The sequence below is a fragment of the Nothobranchius furzeri genome, chromosome 6 (genome assembly GCF_043380555.1).
Source record: "Nothobranchius furzeri strain GRZ-AD chromosome 6, NfurGRZ-RIMD1, whole genome shotgun sequence".
NCBI classification, from domain to species: Eukaryota; Metazoa; Chordata; class Actinopteri; order Cyprinodontiformes; family Nothobranchiidae; genus Nothobranchius; species Nothobranchius furzeri.
The window spans coordinates 39,168,218-39,188,051 of NC_091746.1; the positions used below are offsets into that span (position 1 = coordinate 39,168,218).

Here is a 19,834-nt window from a genome sequence, read left to right on the forward strand (position 1 = left end):
ATTTTAATGATCTGACTAACTTTTTGAGTTCTTTTTAAGACAGTTTGAAATCTAGGACCTGACTCAGCTACCTCTCGGTCATTACAGTTTTCCTTTCCTCACATTTTTATCATAATTTTTATTTCTCCCATTTTTATGATGTTTTTTTTTATTGTTTTTAAGTTTATTTCTTTTATTTGTTTAGTTTGAATTGGATGTCCTTGCTCGTGATTTTTATCTTCAGAGGCGCTATATAAATGATCGTTTCTTCTTCTTCTATATGAGCTATCGTGTGCACAATTACACATGAATAAGTATCCCCATGTGCTTGCTGTGCGTACCCTAGAAATGCCTCTGTACTTATCCATTAAGTATTCCTCTACTTTGGTATAATTAGTTTCCTGTGTACCTGAGTACCTCGATGAGTATTTGTACCCTGTACTTACCATGTACTTGTACTGGCCCTGTATGAATCACCCAGTACTTGATTATTCCTGTGATTACTCTCTACATTTTATTTATTTTTATTTTATTTAGCACATTCATTGAGCAATTACATTTGTTGTATTCTTTCAAATTTCACAACATTACAACAACAATGCTCAAATGGAGTAGGCTGAAGCAAAGAAGCTTATGTGCACCTACCCCACATTACAATATTATACTATTTACAATATTAGACTTTTTGACAGTAAATGTTTTGTTAATGAACTTCACATGCATATTTTGTTATTCAATTTTATATTTTGTGCTGTTCTTTTATATAACAACACATAGTCAGAATAAAACCAAGAAGCTTTTCCATCACATATTCTCAACATATTTCTCAATAACACTCATCTTATATTGTCTTTTAAATAGTAGTAGACTAGAAGCACTCTGTAAGTAGTCATCTAAACTATTCCAAAGCTTAACACCTCTTCTGGATATACAGTGAATTTTGAGGGTTGTGCGGGCGCACACCACCTTGAAATTATTTGATCCCCGCAAATCGTATCCACCCTCTCTATCAAAAAACAGCTGTTGAATATTGATTGGGAATTGATTCTGTCTTGCTTTGTACAAAATTAGCATTGACTTTAGGTTAACTAGATCTTCAAGTTTTAAGATTTTAGACTTCATGAAAAGTGTATTTGTAAGGTCTGTGAAACCAACAGTATGTACAATCCTAATAGATTTTTTAAGTCTAAATACTGCCTCCAAATGGCTACTGTAGGTATTACCCCAGACCTCTGCGCAGTAGCTAAGATAGGGGAGAAAAAATGTGTAATATAAGATTTAGAGCTTTGTGGTCCAGAAGGAATTTACATTTTCTCATAATTGCAATGTTCTTTGCCAATTTCTTTTGTATGCTATGTATATGAGATCTCCAGCTGAAATTGTGAGTAAGTATCACGCTCAGAAATCAATATTCATTTACCTTTTCTATTTCATTGTTGTCCATTTTGATTCTGATTTCAATGTCTTTAGTTTGTTTACCAAACAGCATCATTATTGTTTTTAAAATATTTAAAGACAATTTGTTTTTGTTAAACCAGTCTTTAAGTTTTTCTAATTCTGCTGTCATCTCTGTCACAAGTAACTGTAGATCTTTACCTGAACATAATATTGTAGTGTCATCAGTAAATAAGATGATTTTGAGTTTTGATGATACCCTGCATATATCATTTATATATAGAATAAACCATATTGGTCCTAAGACTGAACCTTGAGGGACTCCACAATTTGTATTTCTGAGTCTTGACCTGTAATCATTTATCTGTACGTATTGCTGTCTGTCAGTTAAGTAAGATTTCACCCAGTTATATGCAATCCCCCAATCCCATTTTGTTGTAATTTATTTAAAAGTATTTCATGGTCTACTGTATCCAAGGTCTTTTGGAGGTCTATAAATATGCCAATAGAATACATTTTACAATCCATTTTTTTCGGTTACCTCTTCTATGAGATCAGTGCAAGAGCAGTTGATCTATTTTGTCTAAATCCATATTGACTATTATTGAGTAAGTTGTATTTTTCAATGAAACCGTTCATGCGTTCCACATACAGTTTTTCCAATACCTTTGATAACTGAGGAAGTATAGAGATCGGCCGATAGTGATCTGCTGTTTTTCTCCACTTTTATAGATTGGAGTGACTTTAGCTGTTTTCATCAGTTTGGGAAACTCTCGGCTTACAAAAGATAAATTGCAGATATGGGTTAAAGGTGTTGCCATATTAAGTATTACCTGTTTTATTATAGTCATGTCAAGATCATCGCAATTAGAAGACTTTTTATTTTTACAATTATTAACTATTTTGATTATTTCATTTTCATTTGTTGGTGATAGAAATAAAGAGTGTGCATTATTATATGTACTCGTACTGTCAACATCACTAAATGATTAGGCAAGTTGTGGTCCGATGTTGACAAAATAGTCATTAAAGGTATTAACAATAGTGTTCATGTTTGTTGTTTTTTCACTGTCAATTATAAAATCTTGGAAAACAGCTCTGTTAAAATCTTTATTAATGTCCATAGTCCATTCATATTATTTTTATTTCTTTTAATCAAATTTCTGTAATAATTTTTTTACATTGTTTTATTATAGTTATTAATTTTTTTTAACATTTTTTATATTTGGTTTCAGATTCAAATGTTCTCTTCCTCATATGTTTTTTATACAAGGTATTTTTCTTTTTGCAGGCTTTCAATAACCCTTTTTTCACCCATGGACTAATTCTTTTTATATGTGTATATGTACAGGTTGCAGCTGGACAATGTTTGTCATATAGTTCTTTAAATATGTCAACAAAGTTTTTATACATTTCATTTACATTATTTTCTCCAAGAACATTGTTCCAGTCTTGTTCCGAAAGGCTTTTGTTAAGAGCACTTATTGAAAGTTCAGATTCCAGTCTGCTTTTCTTTCTTACAGTATTGCTTCTATTTTCTGTGTTTGTGCTGTATTCTAGAGATATAAAAATTGGCAAGTGGTCACTGATATCATTAATAAGTAGTCCACTTGATATGCTGGTATTCATAACATTTGTAAAAAATATCATCATTTAAAGTAGAGGAATATGCTGTGACCCTGGTTGGACGACTGATCACTGGGAATAATGAAAGACTGTACATGGCATTTATGAATTGTTCTGTAGGTCTGTGTAATTTTGATTTCAATAGATCAGAATTAAAGTCCCCACAAATAAATATGTCTTTGTTGTTGGCTTTTTTTTAAACCTCTCTATATAGTTAATGAAGACTTCCATGTCAGTACCTGGAGCTTTGTACATACAAGATATAAGAACATTTTTCCTTTTATCCATAACGATTTCAACTGTTACACATTCAAACAGATTATTCACAGTTGTAGTCATGCTTTCCACCAATTTTGCATCCAAATCTGTATGCACATACAGGGCAACTCCCCCTCCGAGTTTGTGGTTTCTATTTTGATTGTACATCTGGTAATTATCTAATTTAAAATCCCCATATGTATTTTCCTTTATCCATGTCTCAGAGAGTGCTATTTTTTTAAGTTTATATCTAATGTATTCAAATATTCTTTAAAGTTATCAAAAATTGCATAGAGGCTCCTGCAATGTATCTGTAATATAGACATGTTATCTGATTTTATCAATACCTTCAATTGTTCTTCTTGATAATATTTACAGCTATGAGAGATTTTGTTAAAGAAATGTAAGTCAGGGTCTACATTGTTTAACTCATTCACATACTAATGTAAGCAGTACTTTTTTACAACCCCAATAGCTACCAAATACATTACAGACATTATTTAACCTAAACTGCAAAAGCCATTACATTACATTTTTGCAGCTGCTCTGGCACAAATATACAAGTAACATACTTTAAATCATTAATTGCCTTTGGCATTTCCTCTGAAGCTCCACACTGGAGTTTCCTGATCCACAGTGGACTTCCGAACCCAACTCTTGGAACCATTCTCGTGACCTTGCACTTTGCTTTTTGGGCGCTACGGCTTCCGTAGTTGTCAGTGTAGGGTTGTAGCTGTTCGTCGGTCGGGTCAAATGAATGAAGATGTTTGCGTTTGTTTAGGACAGCCCGACCGCAGTAAACATGTCTCTGTATGGAGGAGGCAGCAGGGGCTTCTACTTCAACACGGTCCTGTCTCTGGCTCGGTCGCTGGCGGCTCCCCAGCAGGCACCGATAGAAAAGGTAATGGCTAACCGTCAGTCTCAAGCTAGTAACCAAGTCAAGAGCTCGACGGTCAGATCCATCCTGAACTTTTTTTTTCTTTCGCCGTCACGTTTCTCCGTAGGAACATAGAACGAGCCTGTCTGTCAATATTTTGTCTATTTGTGACTTGTTCTGTGGTGAAATGATATTACGACACACTGAGTGAATAGTTCCGTGGGTTGACTGTTTTTAGCGTAGTCCTAATCTGCTCAGTGTGAATTCCTAGGATTCAAAAAATCACGACGACTGTTTCTTTAGTTTTGACTAACACACTGAATTTCGATAGCATCGATGCATTTAGAGGCAAAATTTATGTTAGAATCATCTCAAGTTAACATTTTCCAGTTAAATTAGTCTTAGAATCCAGTTGCAGTCCAGACTCAGACCGTGTTGTATGTCCTTTAACTAAAATCTGTCAGGCTCAGGAGTATAGATGGCTCTTATGTAAGAAATAATCTTCAAACTGAAGATGATAAGGGATATTTTTGAGTCCTAAATGAACTTTTTCATTCAGAAAATCCCTACTGGTTCATTACAACACAAAGGCTTCAAGCAGAATCAGATTTATCCCTCTGGAGGCAGGCGTAGCAGATTTGCAACGTTAAAACCTACCTACCTGGTTACTCCACATACGTATTTCATGAGCATTTTTTAACTCAGAAGTATCTCTGAAGGACTTAGTTGTTTGTCCTTTTATCAAACTTATTTTGAGCCTGAGAGGGTTAAATGGAACACTGCCTTGACTTGTTGGGAGTGATCTCATTTAATACCTGACATTAAAACTGCAGCTGAAATCTCATTAGCACCTTATACATAAGTTCTAATTTAAATTTGAACTTTTGATTAACAGCCTTTACAATAAACGAACCTTTCTCCAAAGTAAGGCTGATTCTTAATACCTGACATTAAAACTGCAGCTGAAATCTCATTAGCACCTTATACATAAGTTCTAATTTAAATTTGAACTTTTGATTAACAGCCTTTACAATAAACAAACCTTTCTCCAAAGTAAGGCTGATTCTTTTATGCATTTATTTATTTTGTTTTCTGCTAATGTACTCAGATTGGCAGTACTCCTAGGAGGATTTCTTAGACAGCCTTCGGAAGTTTTGATCGACTGCAGTCTTAACGGGAAGTCCCTCACAGATTTCCTCACTGTAGTATCAAATCAATCAAAGATACTTTATTGATCCCAGAGGGAAATTAAGAGTTTCAGTACACACAATTCAGAGATCAGACATACATGAGCAAGACACATGACAAGAATTGGTGACTGTGGTCATTCGCAACCCTGATTCGCGCTACCTTAATAGAGATAAGAGGGTTACATGAGGATTGGTTCAGGTGGAGGGAAACAAAAGGCACTTCAGAGTTACCATCCACCGGGAGGGCAGCTTTGCTCTGCAAAAAAACACCTCAAACATATATGCAAAAGACTTCAGACAACACAACATAAGTGCCCACTAGGTGGGGTGGTGGGTTGGGACTCTCCCTACTTCAGTTCCTGCAGCCACAATAGAAGCAGCGCATGTCATCTCAGTGTAGATAGGAGGAGGAGCATTGAGGGTTGGAGGGTTGCAGTGACCCTGGAACGTTTCAGCGGCCTTCCCGCCGTCCCACCCAGGCTGGGATAGGAGCCAGAGTTGAGTTGCCATAGCAATGGCACATTCCACATATCTTCTGAGGGGGGAGTTTTCGTTGTAGCCTTGCAGGCTCAAGGGCGCCAGATTCCGATTAGAAATTGTTTTGGGGCCAGACTGAGATAATTTCCTCTCTGTCTTACAGTTTGTTGGTCCTCAACCTCTCAAAATCCCAATAATGGACATTAAACTATCCCAATCCGTGCTGATTCGTCCACTCTATCCTTGATGGCATCCATCTTCTGTGCCAATGAATGAATCTCGGCCAAAGCCCCAAGCTTACGATTCATCTCGACAATTATGAGTCTGTGAATCTGTGTCTGTGCAATCCATCTCTGAGCTCGGGGATCAGGCCAATATTCCTTGACAGCTCGTTAATTTTCCGGTAAGCCAGGTAGCCTCCAATGCGAATCAGCAGGAAACCCGACACCAACACCACGAATATCCACACATCTTCAGGGTCCTCCACAGACAGCTGAGATAAACACATCAAGTTCCACTGTTTCCAGGAGTCCGTGATGTGTCCAACTGGGTCTGTTGTGGAGGGGCATCCGGGAGCCCCTTCTCCCGTTCTCATCGTAGAAAAAATTTTATCAACTGCTTTGTGACCAAATGACGAGATCCATTTTAGTGAATTTCAGTTTCCAGTTTCCAGAAAATATGCAGAAGCAGCCATGCACCCAGCACACACAGACAGACAAAGGCCTTGAGGATAAGATATGGAGGAGAGGAGAAGAAAAGCGTCTGCACCCTCCAAGAGCCGGAAGAAGAATCTACCAGACTAAAATTACATTACGTTGGATGGATTTAGCTAATTTGACAGGATTGATGAAACTCTGACCTTTTGATTTGTAAATCAGACTCTTGCTGTGATGTATATGCAGATTTATCTGTTAAGGATGGAGCTAGAGGACTGATTTAGGAATATTGCATGAAAGCAGAAACAGTTGAATTGGTTAGAAAAGACTCACTGCAAACATTTCAAATGGAGAACTTTTAAACAGGAAGTTCATATTGTAATGAGAGGGCTGTTGTGGCAACAACACCACACTGTTTCATTGTGTAAGAGTTTTTAAAATCTGTTTGAGTAATGACCACTCTGTTTATTCTGCCTTTGTTTGTTTAAAGGTGTGGAACACTGAATAACAATTTTTTAAAATTATTATTTCTGATTATAATCTGTCACTCTGAGTGTTTCATGCAGGCTGACCATGAAAATAGCCTCCTACACCTATCTCCTGCATTAGATTCTGATAGAAAATATAAGGTGAAACTCAAAAATTTGAAAAGCCTAACAGATCTACGTCACACTGACACTTTATATTCATAGACTCACGCAACTTGACTCTAAATGTGGAAGGCTGTTGTTGGTTTAGTGTCCAGAAAACAGCAGAGAACATCTTGGCTAGTAGAAACTAACCTTTAGCATTAGCAACTACACCACACAGCACAACTCCTCCAGTCTTGTGTTATTTGTAGAAATAAAACATCAACGGTGCAGAGTAAACAGTCAGTGGTAGAGTCGCGTTGCTGTTAGCCAATCAGAGGCAAGATGTTCCAATATCAGGAAATAAGACTCCAAATCCTGCTGTCTGAAGCTATTTTCTCCTCCAGCTGAATTATCTGTGCTGATCAAGCCCCCACAATACAGGTCTGAAATTGAAGCCAATGCAGAAGTGAAATTAATTGCAGTTCCACCCTCATCCGCTGGGGGTTGGTGTCAGAAGCGAGCAAATCCTCATTGACTCCCATGTTAAAAATACCAATTTCACAGCAGAAATAAAAATGTTTACAGCCTGGTTCCAAAACATGTTTTTGGTTTAATAGATCTAGTTTACACTCATGACAACTCTGAGGGGGGTGAATTTTTTTTTGTCACTCTTCAGTTTAAGTGTATTAAATGCCTAAAAGTCTGTATAATTAATGAGCATCAGCATGTTCTCCCTGTGCATGCGTGGGTTCTCTCCGGGTGCTCCGGCTTCCTCCCACAGTCCAAAAACATGACTGTTAGGTTGATTGGCCTGTCTAAATTGTCCTTAGGTGTGAGTGTGTGTGTGCATGATTGTTTGTCCTGTGTGTCTCTGTGTTGCCCTGCGATGGACTGGCTCTCTGTCCAGGGTGTACCACGCCTGATTGCCCGTTGACCGCTGGAGATAGGCACCAGCCCCCCCCCCCCCCCCCCCCCCCCCCGACCCTGCGTGGACAAGCTGGTTCAGAAAATGGATGGATGGATAATGAGCATCAGACCCACGTGACCACCGAGCTAGCTTCGTGGAAAGGCCTCAGTAGCCTCAGTTTGAGCCTCGGTCTCGCCTGAAAACTGTTCTGCGATTTTTTTGTCTCTGAATTTAGACCATTAGTTGTAGCATTTGTGTATTCTTTTTTGGATATTATTTGTGCAATTGTTGGACAAAATGACTTGCTGTGGTATTAATTGTACTAATTGAGCGTCCAAGGAGTCTCCACTTAATTTTTTTCGGTAAGTAAAATTATATTTATGTATTTTAGGTCACTGCCGCTTTTGCACTAGCTGAGCTTATCAAAGTAGCTAGCTAACTACCATTTTAACATGCACTGTTTAACCATGAAATTTAGATGTAATACGGTAAAATAATTAATAGGGTATATGTCGATGGGTGTAAAACCCAGTGCATTAAACATAAAAATGGTTTGAAATATGACATGTTGGTGGAGCTCTCGGAGGGAGACTTCTGTGTTCCATTCATCCACCCAGTTCTCCACAGCGGTCAGCCCGGCGCATCTCTGACCACTTCGGCCCCTGTTTGCTGCGCGGGTTGACCGCTTGTGGAGCTCTCAGACTCGGAGAAAGACCTGACCACAGAAATACTGCAGCTCAGTGAGTTGGTTGATAGTGCTTGATGTAGTCTCCAGAAGTCTGTATGCCATCAGACAAACTCGCTCGTTTTTTTATTTTTTTGCATATTTGTAAAATAATGGTGGTTGGGAGCGACTAAATAACTAATTTGTCCACAAAGAGCCGCGACCGGGTGCCCTGTTCTCATGGGAACTAGAGTAGTTTAATAAAATGGAAATTAGTTAATAAAATTGATTATTAAAAGTTTCATATCCTGTCCAATAAGGTGATAGACTCAAGTGTTTTGTTTTATTATTTTTTTTATGAAGTATGCATTTTGTATTACTCTTTATCCTAATTGTAGACCTTTTACTACAGGCCATGATAAGCTATTAAGTATTTTAAACCCATATGCTTAAGTAGTTCTTTGTATGAAGTTTTCCTCTAGGTGATCCAGAGAGGCTTGACCTTTGGGTAAGCAACCAAAGAAGAGAGTGCTGGACTCCCAATTCACACTCCCGCTTGTGCAGTGAACACTTTTGAGAGTCATCACTTCACCGCAGACTCCAGGGTACAAACACATTACTTCATATTTTAGTTAAAATTGAAAAAATTGAAGCGTTAGCTGTATAATCAAATCAAATCAACTTTATTTATAAAGCGCTTTCACATGGCCAAAATGGACAAACAAAGCGCTGCACACCAATAAAAAGCACCACAATAGGACAGACATATATGATAATATACTATATATATGTATATAATATACAGATGTTACATTGCTGTGTAACAAGAAAAAAATTTCCCCTCCCTTGAACTGTCAGTGACTGGGGCTGTTTAGATGGGGAAACAATCATGTTATTAATTTCCATCTAATTCTATGGATATTTATTCTGATAAACAAATAATTTTTTTTCAGTCTTTAATGTGTAACTTTATTTATTGGGAGAAATTAACAAAATAATAAACATTCTACTGGTGTCAAATAAATCAAACTGTAATTAAAATATATATTTTCAAAGTCTGGATAAAATCTAACAACAAATGCTTTATAAATAACAAACACTCTCCACATGGCTTTTACACACACGCATGCATGCACGCACACACACACACACACACACACACACACACACACACACACACCAGACAAGGTCAATTTCTGTATCTCAAAAACCCACTGGTACACCAGAGCAGTGTGTGTGTGTGTGTGTGAATCTCTTTTATTTTATTTTAGGGGAGACTTTGCCTGAAGGACACAGCTGTACTTACAATCTTCTCTTCTTTTAAGGTCAAAAAGACATCTTCCAAGAAGGAAAGTACAGGTAAGTAGGATTGACAAGGTAAGTGACAACCCCATTGGTTTTGTAAATAGTTTTTAGAAGGTTGCAGATGAAGAAGCAGGGGAAGACAGTTCCATAAAAGTTGCTGTTGATCTGAGCAATATAATGATGTGTGAAGACTCACCTCAAGAGGTCTTTGTTACTCAAATGTAACACATGATGACATTACTCTGCAAGCAATTGAGTGTGATAATGCTCATTCTGGTCACAGTGTTCAACACCAGAATGACTCAGACTCTGGTCAGTTTAACACTGTGCCATTACAGCCAAATAGCATCCTGAGTGACCATTGCTATCAAATCTGAGTCCCAAAATGCTTAATAGGAGAGTTCTATCAGCAAATGAAAAGGTAAGTGTAGTTCAGAAAAAGCCTAAATTGGAATCCAGCAGACAAGGAGATTGAAGGAAAGAATTTCTTCTTTGAAAAGTGTCACCAAAATTCTTCAGAAGAAAGTTCTAATATCAACTGAATGTGCCTCTCTTCTTGATGGTTTGGATGGTGATCCAAAAGTTGTTTCAGAAAATAAATCAGAAGAAAAGATAAATCTTTTTCTGAAAACTTAATTGCAACTACACTGCATTTTTACTCTCCTAAGGCTTATGACTATGCTAGAGAACACTTTCACTTGGCTTTGCCTCATCCACAGACCATTCGCAACTGGTACAGTAGTGTCTCTTCAGACCCTGGTTTTACTCTTTCTTGATTTACAGCTTTAAAATGTCATGTTGTTGAGAAGAAGAAGGGAGGAAAAGAAAAGGTTTGCTCTTTGATGTTAGATGAAATGTATATTCATAAGCAAACTGAGTTTGATGGGAACCAGATTCATGGCTATGTTGACATCGGAGCTGGTGAGATTGAAAATGTTGTTGCAACACAAGCATTGGTCATCATGGTTGTTGCCATCAACGAGTCTTGGAAGCTCCCTATTGGCTACTTTCTTATCAACAGCATGAACGGAAAGAAAGAGCTAACCTCATTCAAGAAAGTCTGTGTCGGCTTCATGACATCGGAGATAGGGTTGTGTCCTTGACATGTGATGGCCCCTCCCAAAACATGGCCGTGATCTGGGAGCTTGATGCCAATCTGGATATAATGGACATGAGATCATACTTTGTCCATCCAGCAGATCACACACAGAAAATCCATGCTCTCTTGGATCCATGTCACATGCTCAAGCTTCTTCGCAATGTTTTTTCAACTGTTAAAGTTATTGTTAGGGAAGATGGCCAGCTAATACGTTGGCAGTACACTGAGGAGTTGCACAAGCTTCAGGAGAGGGAAGGGTTGCGTCTTGGCAACAAACTCAAAATAGCTCACATTCAGTGGCAAAATCAAAAAATTGAAGGTTCACCTTGCAGCCCAAATCTTTTGCAACAGCGGGGCTGCTGTTCTTGAGTACTGTGAGCAACAAATGAGGTATCCACAGTTCAGTGGATGTGCAGCCACAGTTGATTTCCTGCATACAGTTGATGCTGGTTTTGATGTCCTAAATAGCAGCAATCCACTTGGAAAAGGACACAAAGCACCCATCACACCAAAGACTAAAGAATGTGCCATGGTCACTTTAAAAGAAACAGAGTCTCTCCTCAGAGGGCTCAAAATCATAGGGAAAGACAACAGAGTGGTACATGTGCATTCCACACAGGAAAGGACACCCATCTATGATTTCATTGCCTGCTTTAGAAGTGTGATCAGCATCTATAAAGACCTTGTAGAGCATCCAGCTGCTCTTTGTCGATATCTTCTGACTTACAAACTCAGTCAGGACCACTTGGAGCTGTTCTTCTCTGCAATCAAACCACGTGGTGGTCACAACAACAACCCCAATGTAAGGCAGTTCAGAGGGGCATACAGGTGTCTTCTTGTAAGGCACCAGGTTAAAAAGGGAACAGGTAACTGTCTTCCTCGTGACAACACAGCCATCCTTGACTCTACACCAGCAACTGTGAACATTGCACACAGGTTGGATGTGGTGCCTGTAGAAGCACTTGTACCTGAAGATGACTCAATCAGTGATCTTCCAGATATCAACAACCTGTCGGAGTACAAGGAAGCAGCGATTTCTTACATCACTGGTTTCATTGTCAAAAAGTTGAAGCAGAAGATTACATGCCTGCCTTGCTCACAGGCACTGACATCGGATGAATCGGTGCATCCACTCTTGGCTTTGAAGGACAGAGGTGGATTACAGAAACCATCACAAGGCATCACTGCAGTTTGCCATGCAACAGAAAGATGCTTCCAGTGGATTCTAAAAGCCAATGAAGGAAAGGCTCCATGTAGAAGAGGAACAACAGAAGCCATTGTCGCCCAGGTTGTCACTGACTGTTCAGAGAAAAATCTCTTCCTGCAGCTGAACAGCCACATGTTTGACATGTGTGCTGAAAGTAATCATGTCCATGTTCTGGTAAAGATGGCTTCAGCGTGGTACTACAAAATTAGATTAAATCACATAGCACGGCAGGAGACGGACCGGATAAAAGAAGGCAAAACTGTCCGCAAGAAGCTCACAAAATTTATCCTTTTTTATGGAGATTAGAGAAAAGCTGTTCTCGTCATACCTTTTAGTCTGTCTGTACATTTTGTAATGTGCTTGTCAGAAGTTATGACCATGAACTTTTTTTGATATTTGCAGACAGAACATAAAATCTGAAGAGCCTTACTTCCCTTAGACATCCATTGAAATGTTACTTAGAGCCTGCATGAACGGGGCCTTAGAATACACTGACAAAGCTCATTATCCTATAAGTTTGACCCCAACATACAGGATGCTACACTAAAGCCCCCTTCAGACAGGCCATGAAAAACGGAAATGTTCCGGACTCTGTCCGTAAGACCTTTGTGTCTGAATACAAACATCCGGATAACGTGTTCCGGAATTTTACCGGACGAAGCCCCTAGTAACAGGTCCGGACTTGTTACGGACAGGGTGGCTGCTTCAGACTGGTGAGGTAAAGTTCCGGACAAGGGGGAGGAGGAGGGGACTGGGGGACGCTGTGCGCACCTAGATAGCCCGCTCCTGTAGCATGCGGCGAACCATGGCAGCTCACCTTCTACGGTACCGCCTAGACGCGCAACGGAGCGCTTCACACCGCTTCAGTGATTCCTTTAACCATTGAGCTTCATCATCCAGGTCTCTTATGCGTCTTCGTGTGCGCAGAATTATGCTTAAGCGCCTCGTGATTTTTATCTTGAGAGGCGCTATAGAAATGATATTTTCTTCTTCTTCTTCTTCTCCTTCTTCTTAACATAAGTCTGATTCTCTCTTCCCCCCACCCCCCGCCGCCGTCAGACATCTGGAACTTTTCCCTGCTGTGTGAACGCAGCCGAAAGGACAAGTTCCGGTACAAAAGTGGTGTGTCTGAAAACACAGTTCCGGTTAAAAACCGGATTGAATTGTCCGCAAATGTTCCAGAATGTCTATCTGAAAAGGGCTTAAGTTGTAAATGGACTTTAAACAGTCAGGCACTGTTTCATTTACTGTTGCATATATGTTACTATCTATCCCTTAGTCTGCATGAACGGGACCTAAGGTGATATTCTAACATTTATGTATTTACTGTAGAACTAAGAGAACAATGTGAACACTTGATGAAGTTCAGAGTAAAAGTTACAACATGCAAAATGCATATGCAACCTTCTCAGTTTTCTGGTATGTATTTGATTACATATTTCTTGATAAGTTGATGTTAAATAGAAGAAAAACAAAAACTATCTTAAAACTAAAATCATTTTGATATGTTATTGCACAGATAGGCTGTATTGTTGAATCCCAGCAGTATGGGGTTTTTGGTTTGTTTGTTCTATTTTGTTCCTAGCAGGTATTCATTTTCTCTTTGCGGTTGAGTTCCTGCCACCACCCCCAGTTTCAGCTGCTGAACGTCATCAGCTTATCTGAAAGTAAGATTTAAAAGATCCTATCATCTTGGTGATCTCACGCTAAAAATAACATCCTTTGTTCTAATGGTGAAATTAATTTAAGCTGATCTTTAACCTGCTGACCTCTATAACTTTATTCCTATTCCTACTTCCAAAGAAACACCTGTGCAGAATCCTTCAGACACCTAACTGAAGTTGGCCCCCCACCTTCTTCAAATCTTACAAAATTTGTGTCAAATATTTGTGCTATGTTTGTGTTGGTTTGTGCTGCAATATATTAATAATATATCAATAATATGAAAAAAAAAATGTAATAACTATAACTTGTCATGCTGGAACGAAGAAAAAAAACTATGTGCATATTTACAAGAAAGTAACACGACATCACACCTTTCTGCATCTAATCAACACAACGACTTCCGCACAATAGAGGCTAACGATGCTAACGAACCATGAGGAGGTAGGAGAAGGTGTTTTGCAGGTGACAGTTTCTTCTTGTCAAGCAACAATAGACAGCTACAATAATATCGACCCTCCTATATTAATGAAACCAATGAAGTTTAAAGATCATGTTGCCTCTGTTGCTCGTTCATCCCGCTTTGCGCTGTATAACATACGAAAGATCAGACCATACCTAACACAACATGCCACCCAGCTCCTGGTGCAATCTACTGTCATCTCCCGCCTCGACTACTGCAATGCCCTTCTAACTGGTCTTCCAGGCTGTACTGTGAAACCTCTTCAAATGGTCCATAACGCAGTGGCGCGTCTGGTCTTCAATCAGCCAAAAAGAGCACATGTCACCCCTCTGTTCATTGAGCTCCACTGGCTACCGCTAACTGCACACATCAAATTCAAATTGCTAACACTAGCATACAAAGGCCGAGATGGTACGTCTCCCATCTACCTAAATCCTCTTGCAAAGGCTTACGTCTCGGCCCGGCCACTCCGGTCATCACAGGATCGTTGGCTAGCAGTGCCTACACCACGCTCGGGACAATCCAGACTCTTCTCATGCATCGTTCCACAAATGTGGAATGACCTACCAAGCACTACAAGAACAAGGGCTTCCTTTTCGACTTTCAAGAAACTCCTGAAGACCCTGCTCTTCAGAGAACATCTTCTAAACTAGCACCCTCCCTGTGCCCGTCCCCCTCTCTGCTGTCCACTCCTTGTTCCCTCCTCTCCATGATTCATCATGCTGCCTCACTGCCACCTACGGCTGACTGGAAATTGTTTGTTGTTTTTGTTGTTATTGTTGTTGTTAACCTCAAGGACAACATGCCGATTATAACTTGTAAGTCGCTCTGGACAAAGCATCTGCTAAATACATAAACATAAACATAAGTCCAGTTGCCTTCATTCAAATTCTATTTGAATTACCATGCAGGTGCCTCACTCATTCATGCCAAGTGTGTGACTGCAGGTAAACACTGGTGTTTGAAAAGGGGTTTGACCTAGGATAACCTTTGGAAACTTTTATTTATATCTTTTCAATGACAGCAGCACAAATATTTTTTTCTGCTGCACGAACAGCACAAACATTGGACACCAATTGTGTTTGGTTTGCTTAATGTATGTGTGTGTGGGGGGGTGGGGGTGGGGGGGGGTGGTTGACCTTTTGACCTTGAACCTTTCACTAATATCTTTAAATCACCATCACCTGCTAATGGAGAGGCTGGGATACTGGGTAGGCCTATCAGGATCTGCTCTGGAGTGGTTCTCCTCTTATCACTCTGAGCGCTCCTTTTCTGTGGCCGTCTCCAAGTTTAGGTCCTCCACCACCTCTCTTACCCATGGTGTCCCACAAGGTTCTGTGCTGGGGCCTCTGCTCTTCCTCCTCTATCTGCTTCCTTTTCAGCACATCCTGAGCTCCTTCAAAGGAATCTCCTACCATCTTTATGCAGTTGACATCCAACTGTGCATCTCCTTCAAGCCCCATGAGATGTCTAAGCTGCAGCTGTTACACACCTGCTTAGACTCTTATCAAAACCTGGATGGCTGGGAGCTTTCTTCAGCTGAATGAAGATAAGACTGAGATCCTCATCTGTGCCCCAGACAAGCTGGTTCCCAAAGTCAGAGACTCTCTTGGTCAGCTTGCTTCTCACACCAAACCTTCTGTCAGGAATCTTGGTGTGACCTTTGACCCAGCTCTCACCCTGGATTCTCATGTCAATTCTCTTGTTCGCTCTTCCTTCTTCCATCTCAGGAACATTGCTAAGCTGAGTCCCATTCTGTCCCGCTCTGAACTTGAGACAGTTATCCACACCTTCATCTCCTCACGCTTAGACTACTGTAACTCTCATTTCATGTGTCTGAGCAGAACCTCCCTGAACCGTCTACAGGTGGTTCAGAATGCCTGTGCTCGGCTTCTGACCAAGTCCTCCAAATACACCCACATCACCCCACTTCTCCTCCAGCTTCACTGGCTGCCAGTCAACTTCAGGGTTCATTTCAAGATCCTGGTTCTGGTCTATAGGGCCTTACATGGACAAGCACCATCTTACATTGGTGATCTTCTTAGTCCCTACACCCCCAGCAGGTCCCTGAGGTCCAATGATCAAAGCCTACTGGTTGTGCAACACACCAGGCTAAAGAGCAAAGGTGACAGACCATTTGCTGCTGTGGCCCCCAGACTCTGGAACTCTCTCCCCCTGAGCCTGAGATCAGTGGACTCAGTGAACTCCTTCAAAAATCAGCTGAAGACTCACTTGTTCAAGCTGGCTTTTGTATGACCACAACTCTCTCTTTATTCTGCTCTCCCCACCTATTCCACCTTCCTCAGGATCCACTAATTTCCCTATTTCCAATTATCTCTCTCTTTCTTAACATTTTTTTAATCACAATTGTCTATTTTTGCACATTTTAAATATATTTATAAACATTTTCTAAATGCTTTTTTATATTTTTACATTTATGGTTTTTGTGAAGCGCTTCGTGATTTTTTATCTTGAGAGGCGCTATAGAAATGATATTTTCTTCTTCTTCTTAAAGCAAAATCAGCACAAACACAAACTTTAGCAGCACAAACATGGCACAAATGTTTGACTCCAATTTTGTTAGATTTGAAGAAGGGGGGCAACTTCACTTAGGTCCTTCAGACTCCTGTTTTCCAAACTCTCTCAGCTGGAAATCTCCACTCTTCTCTACTGCTACTTGATTCTGGCCACTCTCACTCAGGACGTTCAACCGTAAGCTCTCAACTGTCCACCTTTGGCTAAATGGCAACATTTTTTCAGTCTGGCAAAAAGTCTGTTTAGTCTGTCTCATAATCATGACAGTTATGTCATATTTAACAACAGTTGTATTTCATTCTAATTTTAATTATTCTGTTTCAGGTGGAATTGCTGTGTCCTGTGGCCCATGACCTGTGTCAGCCCGGTTCTGGATGTGGCTTTGCTGATTTCTCTGTAGCAAGGTGCTCGGCTATCTGGGAGGTGGTCTGAGTTGGTTCCTGTGCTCTGTGGTGGTTGCTGGCTTCCTGGTGCTTGGGGCGGTTCCAGAGTTCACCTTATCCTTGGAGGTCTCACACTTCACATCTCAGCACACACACGAACACATGCTTGTTGATGTTTGTTGTGCATGGTTTACATGTTTATAGTTGTTCATCCCACGTTTTCTTGATGATTCTTTGAAATGTTTCTTTACAGGTGCAGCAGCTGGTTGCTGTTTTTTATGTTGGTTACCTAGTTGTTTTTATTTTCCTTTCTTATTTACTTGTTTGTCCTCTATCAACCCTCTTTATTCCAGATTGGTTCAGCATTTACATGCTAATGTGGTGATACATAACCCAAACCAATATTACAATAACATAAATTTTTATTCAAGGGGAACCTCTTACACAAAAGGCTTCTCTTGAGGGAGCAAATCTGTTCAGCACATTCTGACAGACGGACCACCATTCTTCTGTCTTGTTGCTGTACAGGACATTTTAGAGTTTTTCTTTTTAAAGATAAATAGTATTACATTTAAAGTGCAATACTTTCACATTATCATTTTCCCACACTTTCTGTATACCTGTATTTTGTTGTTTTTCAATAAAGAATGACAAATTATTTAAGTTTATGGTTTTTTTTGCACACAAATATCTATCTGTAAAAATATCTACAAAGCTAATATTTACATAAGAAGTATGATTGAGTTTTGCAATACGGCAGCCTCTACGGTTTATTTTAGTAAGATTTTTAAACCAAGTAAAGTTGGTAAAGAACACATTTCTATTGGATGCTAAGAAACTGTTGGACTTAAAATGGGCCTGTTGTAGAAATAACTTGGCATAAATAATTCTTCCTTCCTTTTTTGTCTTAACCAAAGAAATTCCAGTAATTGAGCAAAAACATTTATTTTTTCTACAGTAGATTTTATAAAATAACAGGACACAAAGTGTCTGTACATTTTAAAAAAACGTTAAAAGGGGCCCAGAGAGCTGCAGAGTGAGTGGAACATTGGGTTGTGAAGGAAGAACAGAGTTGTCAACAGTGTTATGGCTATAGATAAATTATATCAACAACACATAAGCTATAACAGTCAGGGATATGTTTATCCTGTTTGCCTGCAAATAAATCTGTCCTAAAGGCTAAATTCAAAAGCAGCGAGACTCACACCTGGAAGTCTTTCATTGCGTTTGGAGCTGGCCATTAAGACATTCGGCAGTATTAGTTAAAAAATATAATTTCTCCTATTTGTGAAAGGAACTTTGTCTGACAAAAATATCCCTGGGCTGCCAATTCTGATGTGAGGATGCACAACAACCGCACCATTTAAGCTGGAAAGGCAGAATAAGAACAAAGTAAAGAGAGTGTGGTGATGAAGGTCATGCTAAAGCCAGCCTGAACAGGTGAGGTTTCAGCTGCTTTTTAAAGGAGACTACTGAGTCCACTGATCTCAGGGGAAGAGAGTTCAGAGTCTGGGGCCACAGCAGCAAATGATCTGTCACCTTTGGTCTTTAGCCTGGTGCGCTGCACAACCAGTAGTCTTTGATCATTGGACCTCAGGGACCTGCTGGGGGTGTAGGCACAGAGAAGATCACCAACGTAAGATGGAGCTTGTCCATGTTTCGTTTCGTTTTATTGAGATCCTCATTAGCTTCTGCCTAAGTACAGATGCTAGTCTTCCTGGGGTCTCATACGTTTTCATACAATTGTTTACATGAGATAATACCCTTTACACACAAACACACACACATTCACGCACACACATCCCTAATTCCCATAATACCAGTAGCTCAAGATGAAATCACATATCTAGAACAAAATTACATATATAAACTAATATCGGGAAAGGAGTTAATCAAACCAATAAAGATTGAAAATAAAATATAACAGAATGGTGACATCATGTCCATTGTTTCTTATCATAGTTCATCGATATCCAGTACTCAACCTCAAACACAGATTCCCAATCCTTCATTGCAGAGTTCATAGTCACTATACAATTGAGTGTGTAAACAAAAAAATTTTCAGTTTCTTCTGAAAAGAAATGTTATTACTTTCAAAAATTAAAAATCTAGGTAATGCATTCCATGCAAGCATAGCTTTATAGTGAAAAGATCGTTGAATTTGATTTGTTCTACTGCGTGGTAAAACACATTTCATCTCATTTATCTGTCGTGTATTATAAGTATGATTATCTGAAAAAAACAATAATTTGCTATGTATAATTTTTGGTGTTTTTGTAATTATTATTTTCCTCACAGTTGTTACCAATAAGTACTTCAATCTACTCTTCACATCAAACCAAGCAAGTTTTTCATGCATGGTTCCCACATTCGTTCTGTAAGGGCAGCCTAAAACAATACGAGCAGCTTTATTTTGTGCAACTTGTAGCTTATGCAAATTATTTTCACTTGTACTGGACCAAATAACAGATGCTTGATCTACACAAGAAAGCACTAATGATTGAACAAGGCATTTAAGTAAATATTGTGGTATAAATTTGCAACAAAATTTAATTATGCCCATACCTCTCCCCATTTTG

The 19,834-nt window shown here is 39.4% G+C and overlaps 1 protein-coding gene across 4 annotated transcripts in view; it reads left to right on the top strand.

Moving 5' to 3' along the window:
- The first annotated feature begins 3,943 nt into the window (after nucleotides 1-3,943).
- The window catches only part of pi4kaa (phosphatidylinositol 4-kinase, catalytic, alpha a), a 58,730-nt gene continuing 42,839 nt past the window's right edge, over nucleotides 3,944-19,834 (top strand). For all 4 annotated transcript variants that reach the window (XM_015975132.3, XM_015975145.3, XM_015975139.3 and 1 more), the window contains exon 1: nucleotides 3,944-4,159. In XM_015975132.3, coding sequence (XP_015830618.1) covers nucleotides 4,061-4,159 — 99 coding nt within the window. In that variant the 5' untranslated portion in view covers nucleotides 3,944-4,060. The remainder of the gene's footprint in view (nucleotides 4,160-19,834) is intronic.